The sequence below is a fragment of the Babylonia areolata genome, chromosome 1, assembly GCF_041734735.1.
Source record: "Babylonia areolata isolate BAREFJ2019XMU chromosome 1, ASM4173473v1, whole genome shotgun sequence".
In the NCBI taxonomy this organism is placed as follows: domain Eukaryota; kingdom Metazoa; phylum Mollusca; class Gastropoda; order Neogastropoda; family Buccinidae; genus Babylonia; species Babylonia areolata.
Genome location: NC_134876.1, coordinates 91,989,349 through 92,001,848, shown reverse-complemented (window position 1 = coordinate 92,001,848; position 12,500 = coordinate 91,989,349). Strand labels below are relative to the sequence as shown.

At 39.8% G+C, this 12,500-nt stretch overlaps 1 protein-coding gene across 1 annotated transcript in view; it reads left to right on the top strand.

Moving 5' to 3' along the window:
- The window catches only part of LOC143291285 (speract receptor-like), a 350,171-nt gene that overhangs the window by 330,117 nt on the left and 7,554 nt on the right, over positions 1-12,500 (top strand). The window contains exon 17 of the mRNA XM_076601169.1: positions 7,330-7,470. Coding sequence (XP_076457284.1) covers positions 7,330-7,470 — 141 coding nt within the window. The remainder of the gene's footprint in view (positions 1-7,329; positions 7,471-12,500) is intronic.

Below are 12,500 nucleotides of genomic sequence, written 5' to 3'. Positions count from 1 at the left end.
TATATATATATATATATATATATATATATATATATATATATATATATACACACACATACATACATATACACACACATATATATAATAAAATAAAATAAACGTTCCTGCTAAGCATTTCCCTGAAGAAACACCCCGCATTACACACACAGATCAAAACTAGAAAGATGAAACAAATGTTCACACACACACACACACACACACACACACACACACGAATGACAAACAATTGAAACACACAGGCTACAACATCACATGATAAAGCAATATTCATCAAACATTTCAAGTAAAAACGTATGTACATCATTACATTTAAGAAATTAAACCTGAAAATGTAAAAATGTACGTATTGTTAAAAAAACCAAACAAACAAACAAAAAAAAAAAAAAAAAAAAAAAAAACCCTCACACCTCCACCACGTCCACATACACTAGCACACACACACACACACACACACACACACACGCGCGCAAAAAAAACAAACAAACAAACAAACACACAACAACTCAACAACAACAACAAAAGCACAACAGATGGACAACTGAGTAAACAAACTACAACATTACTTCATAAAACAGTCTTCTATCTGTGTCCATGACTGTCGAAATCAGAATCTTTGTGCGTGGTTTTTTTGGTGTTGTTGTTGTTTTGTTTGTTTGTTTGTTGTTTTTTTTGCTGCCCCTTCGTCTGTGTTTGTTGTTGTTGTCGTTGTTTGTTGTTTTTGGTTTTTTTTAGTTCCCCACGCAGATCCACTCCTCGGCCTCTCTGCCGCAGTCCTAGTGCCCGGCAGTCTTGCTGAGAACTATCGATGTTCTGGTACGTCGTTTCCTAGTGTTGTGGTGGTTGAACATAGAATTTCTTAATTAAAGGAAGCAGAGTCCGGGTGTCTGTTGTCGGTTCAAAAGAGCTTTGAATGGTACTCTCGTATCTGTACCCTTTCCACCCATCCATGCGTTCTCCATTTCTTTCTCCAACAGCTCAATTCGTTTCAACGTCTCTCAGACGATTAACAAAAGTCCTCCATTCATTTTCACCGTCTCGTAGATGATTAACCAAAGTTTTCCATTCATCTTCACCATCTCCCAGACGATAAACCAAAATCTTCCATTCATTTTCACCGTCTTTCAGACGATTAACAAAGTCCTTCACTTCATTTTATCGTCTTTCAGACGATTAACAAAGTCCTTCACTCATTTTCACCGTCTCGCAGACGATTAACAAAGTCCTTCACTTCATTTTATCGTCTTTCAGACGATTAACAAAGTCCTTCACTCATTTTCACCGTCTCTCAGACGATTAACAAAGTCCTTCACTCATTTTCACCGTCTCTCAGACGATTAACAAAGTCCTTCACTCATTTTCACCGTCTCTCAGACGATTAACAAAGTTCTTCACTCATTTTCACCGTCTCTCAGACGATTAACAAAGTCCTTCACTCATTTTCACCGTCTCGCAGACGATTAACAAAGTCCTCCGATCATTTTCACCGTCTCTCAGACGATTAGCAAAGTCTTCCGATCATTTTCACTGTCTCTCAGACGATTAACAAAGTCCTTCACTCATTTTCACCGTCTCTCAGACGATTAACAAAGTTCTCCATTCATTTTCACCGTCTCTCAGACGATTAACAAAGTCTTTCACTCATTTTATCGTCTCTCAGACGATTAACAAAGTCCTTCACTCATTTTCACCGTCTCGCAGACGATTAACAAAGTCCTCCATTCATTTTCACCGTCTCGCAGACGATTAACAAAGTCCTCCATTCATTTTCACCGTCTCGCAGACGATTAACAAAGTCCTCCATTCATTTTCACCGTCTCTCAGACGATTAACAAAGTCTTCCATTCATTTTCACCGTCTCTCAGACGATTAACAAAGTCCTTCACTCATTTTCACCGTCTCTCAGACGATTAACAAAGTCTTTCACTCATTTTATCGTCTCTCAGACGATTAACAAAGTCCTTCACTCATTTTCACCGTCTCTCAGACGATTAACAAAGTCCTTCATTTCATTTTATCGTCTTTCAGACGATTAACAAAGTCCTTCACTCATTTTCACCGTCTCGCAGATGATTAACAAGGTCCTCCGATCATTTTCACCGTCTCTCAGACGATTAGCAAAGTCTTCCGATCATTTCCACCGTCTCTCAGAGGATTAACAAAGTCCTTCACTCATTTCCACCGTCTCTCAGACGATTAACAAAGTTCTCCATTCATTTTCACCGTCTCTCAGACGATTAACAAAGTCTTTCACTCATTTTATCGTCTCTCAGACGATTAACAAAGTCCTTCACTCATTTTCACCGTCTCTCAGACGATTAACAAAGTCCTTCACTCATTTTCACCGTCTCTCAGACGATTAACAAAGTCCTTAACTCATTTTTTTACCATCTTGCAGACGATTAACAAGGTCCTCCGATCATTTTCACCGTCTCTCAGACGATTAACAAAGTTCTTCACTCATTTTCACCGTCTCTCAGAATATTGACAAATGTCGTCATGCGGTTTGTTTTGTCGAGGTTTCTGAATCTGGATACAAAATTAGGCGTCTTTGTTTTATTTTTTTTACCGTACTCGTCGTTTATGTGTGTATGTATAGCTGTCCTCGTCGCTTAAGACTCACGTTATCCGAATGTTCTTAACCCTGTGATGATATCTAGGCTCTATATAACACGAAGAGGAGCAGCATCGAATGTGTCTGAATGGGATACTTTTTTTTTCAGAGCGGTCGAAATTCTTTTTTTTTCTGTCCCCTTTTATCCCCGCCTCCCTAAAAAAAAAATAAAAATAAAAAAATAAAAAAACACCTTAACTTCATTGAAGCCGGCCATGGTTCGCCTCAAGATTTTTTTTCACACATCACACATCCGTATACACGCGGAGAAGATTTTTTTTCAATAAATGTCCGATCTTCAAGGGTCTTTATTTGAAACTGTAGGATTCTCAGAAGGAAATCCATCTTCGCGTGGGCCAGTTCTTGTTTACTCAGTGTGTATTGAGGAAAGAAGCAAAAAGGCGTTGTTTGGTTTGTTTGTTTGTTGTTGTTGTTTTTGGGTTTTTTTTATCTTGCTGTGGGCTGTGTTGCTGATTTAAAATTAACTTTAAAAAAACCCCAACCAACTCATATTGCGCTTTTCTACGTTGGCTATACTCAGCTGCGCTGTACAATGTAAAGCAATCGACGTGTTGAAAAATTAATCTAAATACTGACATAACAACTCAGATGAATAACCCTGCACAGACATATAACCAAACATTAACAGCAATTTATGTACATGCACAGAAAAAAAACCCCGACAATATCACACACGAAACATAACACTCAATATACATATGACAGATCACATTGACCAAATGATGCAATCTCACATCACATACTTAACACAATACTTTAAACCATATCATTATACTAAAAACTAATCGCAATGCTTGAAAAGTTATCACGATACCGAAAACCGTATCACGATGCATGCTTTAAACCTTATCAGAATAGTTGGGTTTTTTGTTTGTTTGTTTGTTTGTTTTTTTTAGATCATGATACATTTTTGTCCACTTGTTTTTTTGTTGTTTTTTTATGAATCTTGACAATCAGCCAGGACAGATGACCACCCAGAAAAAAACAACAAAAAACAAAACACCGACAACAAAAAAAGGTGCACCTACGCATGCGTTTGCATGAATTTCAAGTGAATGTGCATATGTAAATGCATGTGCAAGCAGCAGATCAGGCTTCGGTTTTTTTGTTTGTTTGTTTTTGTTTTGTTTTGTTTTGTTTTTGGTTGGGGGGGGGGTGCTTTTTTTTTTTTTTTTTTTTTTTTTGCTTAAAAAAAAAAAAAAAAAAAAGTAGTTGTGTAGCGCATACGATTCAGACCGCACGTTCTGACAAGCCCCTAGAAAGTGAAAGTGAAAGTAAAAGTAAAAGTGAAAGTGTCCGCTTGTTGCAGTGCCCCGCCCACCGTCTGCTCCTCTCTCCCCACCTCGCGGCGCTGCCCCATACACACAGACAGACAGACAGACAGACTCGCAGGCACTGTGATGAGGCGGATCAAATACCCTCTCAGGCCAAGCCTGGCGGGGTAATTATGCTCCTTTTTTTTGTTGTTGTTGTTGTTGTTGTTGTCCTCATTTTTTATTTTTTTTATTATTTTCAAAATCTAGCTAGACAAGGAACGTATGCCTTTTTTTCGCTGTCCTTTTATTCCCCTTACTTTTTTTTTTTTTTTTTTTTTTTACTTTTTACCATGCAGTAAGGGAAGTTATGCAGTTTTGTGGTGTCCCTTTTTTTGCACTTTTGTTAGCAAAACAGGATCACTAAGCTTTTTGTTTGTTTGTTTGTTTTTTGTTTTTGTTTTTTTGTGTTTTTTTTTGTTCGTTTTAATCAGATATGATGATTATGCCAGTTACTGTTCTTGTTTAAATTAACAAGACAGTGTAATTACACCCTTTTGTCTTTTTTCTTTTAATCCTTCACCTTCACCTTCACCTCTCCCGTAGTCTGGGTTCAGACCGTTGGGGCACCACTGCTGACCTGGCCACCACCCCTCTCCACTCTTCACGGTTTTCTGATTTCCTCAGGGCGTCACCGAGCGTCAAGCCTGTCCACCCCCGGATGTTGTCTTCCCATCTCTTCTTCTGCCGTCCTCTCCTTCTGCCTCCTTGTACGGTGCCTCGCAGGAACGATTTGGCAAGACGATTAACAAGAAGAAGATGCTTGCTTGTTGTTGCTCTTCCAGTGCGTCAGTCATTATTCTTTCTAAGAAGATGTTGAAGAGTGTTGGGGAGAGTAGGCAGCCTTGTCTCACTCCGACTGTGGTTCTGAACCAGTCCCCGATGCTATTGTTGAGGTAGACGGCGCTGGTGGCTTTGTCATAGAGGTGCTGTATCAGTCTGATCAGGTTGGCGTTGATGTTGTACAGATTCATGGTAGCCCACAAAGCTGCATGCCAGACCCTGTCAAATGCCTTCTTAAAATCAATGAAGACATGGTAGAGGTCTTGTTGGTGTTGATGGTACCTCTCACATAGCAACCTCAAGTTGAAGATTTGTTCAGTTGTGCTCCTTCCTGGTCTGAAACCTGCCTGTTCTTCAGCAATGATGTTTTCTGCTTGTGGTTTCAGTCTGTTAAGCAGGATCTTCAACATGACTTTGCTGGGATGACTAATCAGGCTGATGGTGCGGTAGTTTTGACACTGCTGGAGATTGCCCTTTTTCTTTTAACCCAACATGGTAATTATGCCTTTTGATTTGTCCTTGTTAAAACAGGCGGCATTATTACGCCCTTTTGTCTAATTTTCAAACAGATAGGGTAGTTGTGCCTCCTTTCAACCGGAGAGGTGGGGTAGTTATGCCTTTATATCCTGTTTAACCTTACATTTAGGGTAAACGATCATCTTTTTAACACACATAGTAATTATTCCTTTTTTGACATTTTGTTAACCAGACAGTGTTAATGCTTGCTTGTTCTACGGAAGGGTGCAATAAGCGAAAAAGCATTTACAATGTCTTGAATATTTTAAATGATTCTTTCTTTCATCACTGACAGTGCATTGAAAAGTGTGTTTACATGGGAAGGCTTCGAAGTTCGGTTTTGAAAAAAAAAAAAAAAAAAAAAAAATCTGAAAGTAGTGAAAAAACGTTTCCCTTGTGAATGCTTTTGCACAATAAAATGATGTCTTGTGAGCGATTGCAAGCAGAGTGTGTTTTTAGTGGTTCCAGAAGGGCGGAGGTCTTGGTGTGTCCCATGGAATCACATGATGAGGAGAGAACGAAAGATAGGCTTTCCTGTGAACCATGAACCTTTCTGAAATAATATGCCAGTTGTTCTGTTTTGTTTTTTTGTCAGAGGTGGCAACTCGGGGCTGATTGTGTTAATCGATTTTTTTTTTTTTTTAAGATAGCGGCATCAAAATGCATTCACTTTCAATATGCCATATACATTTTTTCTTTTTTTTTCTTTCATGCGCTTACGTATATATATATATATATATATATATATATATATATATATATATATATGTATATATATATATATATATATATATATATACGTGCTTTGCTTATTTTACCTTCTTGTGAATAGGGATTGTGACTTTACTAAAAGATAAGACAGGAATATGACGCGGCTGTATTTGTGTTTATTTATTTATTTATTTTGCTATTTTGTTACTTTTTCTTGTTGTGAAAAACAAAAAGACAATAGGAACAACTAAATTGAATGCATTAAAGTACAGGAAAACGGCAATCACATAATACAGATATAAAAAAAAAAGAAACAAAAAACCCCAACAACTATGAAATACAAGGAAACCGCCTCACACACAGTGGGACCTGTCTGTGTGTCTGTCCGTGTCTCTATACACTTGTGCAGAGGAAAAGCGAAGCTCGTTAAGAACAATGGGAGAACCGAGCAGCTGATCGACTGACAACGATAACAAACAATAAATACCACGCAACTAACCAGCAGCCCAACACGGAAGCTAACCAGAAAAAAAAAAGAAAAAAAAAAAAAAAAAAGAAAAAAAAAAAACCACCTCGGAAACGAGTCAGGCAGACAATAAAGCACAGCAGTCCAAGAGAATTACAGCTGACAGATGAAACATAGAAAGAAAGGAAGTTACGCACACACACACACACACACACACACACACACACACACACACACACACCTCATTGACTGCTGAACCTTGGTGTGAACTGTGGGATTCAGGGCGACATGAAAATTTAGTGACCTAGTTTGTGTACTTTTCAACGGTGTAATGGAAATTTTGCTACCCCCCCCTCCCCCCAACCCCCCCCCCCCCCCAAAAAAAAACAAAAAAAAAACAAAAAACAACAACAACAAAACAAAACAATAAAACAAAAAACAAAACACCAAACAAAAAAAACACACTAATATCATCCCAAGAGGAAGCATGGAACTAAGGAATGGTGACTGACATTAATTTTAAGGGGTTAATAATACCCTACAGAGTATTATCATGCGTCTGATCCGCCGTTCTACCACCAGTGTCAGGGGACAGGGCAGGACAGGACAGGAGTTACTGGAATTATACTGAGAATCTTCAAGAGAACTGCTCTCTCTCTCTGTGCGTGCGTGTGTGTGTGTGTGTGTGTGTGTGTGTGTGTGTGTGTGTGTGTGTGTGTGTGTGTGTGTTTCGTGTTGATGTCGTTGTTTTCTTTCCCTTTTCCTCTTCATTTCTAGTGTTCATATGCCCCCCCCCCCCCCCCCCTTATAAACTCCACTAATGTCTGTATTTGTTTGTTTGGTTTAAATTTCTTCATTTTTCTTTGTTCTTTTTTTTTCCCTTTTCTTCTTCTTCTTCTTCTTTCCAGGAAGAACAACATCTTCGACAACATGCTGGCCATGATGGAGAAGTACGCGGACAACCTGGAGGCTCTGGTGGAGGAGAGGACCGACCTCCTGATTGAGGAGAAGAAGAAGACGGAGGAGCTGCTGCACCAGATGCTGCCCAGGTGAGGAGGAGAAGAGGGGGGGGGGGGGGGTCAAGACTGGGGAGGAGGAGGAGAAGTTTTAGGTTTCTTCTTCTACTTCTTCTTCTTCTGCGTTCGTGGGCTGCAACTCCCACATTCACTCCTATATACGCGAGTGGGCTTTTACGTGTATCACCGTTTTTAACCCGCCATATAGGCAGCCATACTCCGCTTTCGGGGGTGTGCATGCTGGGTATGTTCTTGTTTCCAAAACCCACCGAACGCTGACATCGATTACAGGATCTTTAACTTGCGTATTTGATCTTCTGCTTGCATATACACATGAAGGGGGTTCAGGCATTAGCAGGTCTGCGCATATGTTGACCTGGGAGATCGGAAAAATCTCCACCCTTTACCCACCAGGCGCCGAACCCGGGACCCTCAGATTGGAAGTCCAACGCTTTAACCATTCGGCTATTGCGCCCGTCAGTTTTAGGTTTAAGTTTTCATTTTCTCAACCAGCCGCCGTGGCGAAGTGGTTAGCGTCGCGGACTGACGGCTAGGAGAACGCGGGTTCGAATCCCAGCGGACGTGGGTTTTTCGGCCCGTGGCCGGCTCCTACCCAGAGTTGAGTGTGCTGTGGGCTTAAATGGGGAGACTGGGACCACACAGTCGAGTGTCATCCACTTAAAGGATGCGTATTTGGGTGTGTTGCTCTAATTACCTGACCAACACTGCAAGTGTCTGCATCTCTCGGGCCTGGTTAACGCCAGGATATCATTATGACAGGAAGCGTAGAGTACCACCTTGTCACGCAGTCCCAAACCCAAATGGACCTCCATAGCAACATCGTCATCGTCCTCCTCCTCCTCCATCATCATCAATATAAACAAAACAGTCTCAAAGTCTGTGTCCTTTCATGCCCTGCTCTCATGGTGACCTCAGGTTCGATACCCCTCCGATTTTGTGCTTGGGGCGAGTCCTGTCAGTGTCGGCAGTGTCATGGTGGACTGTTGTTTGAGGGACGTGGTGGCGGACTCTACACTGGGAGGGACGCTGACTCAGTCTGGCTCGGCGACTAAGCCATTATTGTCGTTAGTAGGGGACTTAGATGGCTTGTGGGGGGGGTGGGGGGGGAGAAGACGGGGGGGAGGGTAGTACTGGGGAAGAGGATGATGAGAGTATGGTATGGGGGTGAGGGGGCGGGGGAGGGGGGAAGAGATGGAGTTGTAGGAGGAGTGGGTGAAGGAGAAATAGGAGGAGGAGGAGGAGAGGAGAGGACTGGCATGCTTATGATATTGGGGAAGAAGAAAACTAAACAAAGAAAAAAACGGGAGAGCCGCTGCACCAGATGTTACCACAGGTGAGTTGGAGGAGGAGGCGGAAGAAGGGGACGGGGAGGGGGAGGGGGGGGTTGACGAGAGTGGGGGTGGGGGGAGAAGAGGAGGAGGAGTGGTAGGAGTGCGGGGAACAAGAGCTGGAGGAGAGGAGGGATAGGAGGAGGAGGTGGAGAATGGCATTGATGGTTTCCAACACCCGTCACCCTTGTATAATTATAGAGGGCCTGTAACTGTCTTGATGTGCGTGCAGTGCTGGAATAGTCCAGTTTTATCTCCCTGGTTTTTTGTTTGTTTTGTTTGTTTGTTTGTTTGTTTTGTTTGTTTGTTTGTTTTTGTTGTTGTTGTGTTTTTGTTTGTTGTTGTTGTTGTTTGGTTGTTTATTTGTTGTTTGTTGTTTGTTGTTGTTGTTTTTTTGTTTTTTTGGGGGGGTGTTGTTTTGGTTTTTTTAGGTGTTTTTGTGGGGGTTTTTTGGGGGGTGGGGGTATTGGTTTTTGTTGTTGTTGTTGTTGTTTGTTTTTAACCCATTTGGCGTCAATTCCAGTGGAAGCGATAGAAGGAAAGGAATGTAAAAAGAAGGGGTAGATGTGAGGGGGGCGGGCAGGGGGGTGGGGGGAGGGGTTAGAATGTCTAGCTTTCTCCCCTCCCCTCCCTTTACCTCCTCCGCACCCCATCCCACCCCCTCAAGATTCCCAGTTCAGCACGTGCAGACACTTAAGTGTCCTGAAGGAATTAAGGCTTCATGGTGCAAGCGGAAGGTGAACATTACGCACGTAAACTTTTAGATAGGGGGTTGGCGTGGCGGGTATTTCAATTATGCTGTCCAATTATCCAGCAATCATGTCAAAAAAACCTATTGCAACACCCCCGTATCCATCCCACACAGCTCTACCCCCAATTCCCCGATCGTTGAAAATAAAACAAAGCAAAGCAAAACCACAGTGTACAAAACGGAGGTATAAATATTCCACATATTCTATCATTTATAAAAGCTTTAAAACTCACATGGTTGAAAAAATGCTACAGTATGTCGTATCGTCCAAAATGGAAAATTATATTATCAAAAGAATGTCCAGAAGTTGAAATGTTACAAGAATATGGCCCAGTAGTTCTTTCAGTTGGAAGACGTATAATAAACCCCTTTTGGAAAGATGTGTTTCGTAGCTACACAGAATTTTATGACAAAATTGATATACATGTTGAGCAAGATATCCTGATGGAACCTTTGTTTTTCAATAACAAATTTAAGATTGATGGTAAAGTCTTGTATTTTGAAGACTGGGTCAGAAAAGATGTTTATTATGTGAGAGACATTGTGAAAGGGAATGGACATTTTTTCAATATTCAAGAAATCCAAGATAAAATTGAAAATCGAGTCCCAATGTTAGAATTCTTTGGTTGTGTTAATTCAGTTAAAAGTTTTTTAAGAGAAAAAACCATAACATTTGAAAACAATGATCACAATGGAATCAGCTTTAATAAAGCATACACTGCAATGATAAAGGCCCCAAGAGGAACAAAATGTTTCTACGAAATAATAATTGGAAAACCAGAAAAGCCAAATGCCTGTAAAAATTGGGACTTGATTTTTGAAAACAAGCTTGATTGGAAAAACATTTTTTTCAATACAAAAAAAATCCATGAAATAAGGTTGAAATGGTTCCAGATGAAAATTAATTACCATATTCTTGTGACAAATTCGGTTTTGATGAAGATGGGAATACTCCCACATAACATGTGTAATTTTTGTAAGGATGAAAGAGATACAATTCTGCATTATTTATGGGAATGTAACCATGTAGAACATTTTTGGAAGGAGTTTGTGAGATATTTAAAAGAAAAGTGTTTACATTGTGATAGACTTAACCTGAATGACACACTGGTGCTTTTTGGACATAACAAAATGAAAACTGATGAATGTTTCTCTTATATCTTATTGACAGCTAAATTCTATATATACAAATGTAGAATCAACAAAGTAAAACCAACATTACAAATGTTCAAAAAGGACCTTAAACAGGCATATGAAATAGACAAGTATGCCTTTAACATAACTATGGAATATAACAAATTTGTGGAAAAATGGGCACTTTATAATTGTTTGATACAAGATTAAGCTTTTCAAAGATACCTTGGAACTTTGACATTGAACATATATTGTTTTGCTGTTATAGGTTTGTCAGTACTTAGAACTTAATTATATGCCTACCCTATACTTTCTAATGCACAAAACATATAAATTCTGTATCTGTAAACCTTTGTCTGAATAAAAAAGTGTTGAAAAAAAAAAAAAAAAAAAAGCAAAGCAAAACAAAACAAACCATTTCATTTTCATTTCTCTGTGTGAAATTCGGGCTACTCTCCTCTCCAGGGAGAGCACGTCCCTACACAACAGCGCCACCCATTTTTTTTTTTTTTTGTATTTTTTCCTGCGTGCAGTTTTACTTGTTTTTTCCTATTAACCTACCAAACAAACAAAAAATCGAAAAAAAAGAAAAAAAAAGAAATCGAAAACAACAGCAACAACAAAACTGTTGTGGATATTACATATCATAGTAAAATGTGGAAGAAACAATGAGAAACGCGTAAGGGAGCAAACTGTACTTGTATCAGCATGTGCTTCCCTTTTAGCTTTTGTTCGGTTAGCTCCCATGACGCCGAACCCGTCTGTATTTCTCTTCTTCTTCCTCTTCTCCTTCTTTTTGCGAGATGGTATAATAACTAGCAATTATTGTGTGAGAGACAGGGTATTGTTACCAATTCGTGTGTGAAAGGGTTGCTAATGTATTGATATGCATACTTATATAGCGCATATCCTCGGTCGGAGGCCAAGCTCTACGCACTTTACAAACACGGAGTCATTCGCACGACAGGCTGCCCACCTGGTTAGAGCCGACTGATGGCTGCCACTAGGCGCTCATCATTCGTTTCCTGTGTCATTCAATCAGATTCCAGGCATACATACATACACACTCAGACATGTAACATTTTACGTGTATGACCGTTTTGTTTATTTACCCTGCCATGCAGGCAGCCATACCCAGTGTTCGGGGGTGTGTATGCTTGGCATGTTCTTGTTTCCACAACTCACCGAACGCTGACATGGATTACAGAATCTTTAACGTGCGTATTTGGTCTTTCGCGTGCGTATACACACGAAGGGGGGTTGAGGCACTAGCAGGTCTGAACATGATGTTGACCTGGGAGATTTGTGAAATTTGGATTTTATTACCATGAAAATCATATTTAATGTGTAAAGGGGTTGCTACTGTGTTGTTGTTGTTTTTTTTGTGTGTGTGTGTGTGTGTGTGTGTGTGTGTGTGTGTGTGTGTGTGTGTGTGTTTGTGTTTTTTTGTTTTGTTTGTTTTTGTTTGTTTTTTTGAGAAAATGTGTTCTGTAATTCATCTTTTCTTAAAGATAAAAAAATATTTCTTAATGCATCTTTTTTTATGGTGTGTCTTTTTTTTTCCCCTTGTACACAAGGTTATATTTTGATATTTCACGACATCAGTGTGATTCAACTTTCACATAGCAAACAAAACATTTGGTCCATCAATGATCATAAAAAAAAAATCATTAATTTGTTGAGATACAAGGGTTATTTTTCAATGTGATAATACTTATAATAGTAATAATAAGATGAAGAACAATAACAAATAATAAAGAACAAGATAAACAAGATACCAAATGTCACATCATGGCATGTATTCATGTTGACATAACTTCAAGGAGCAC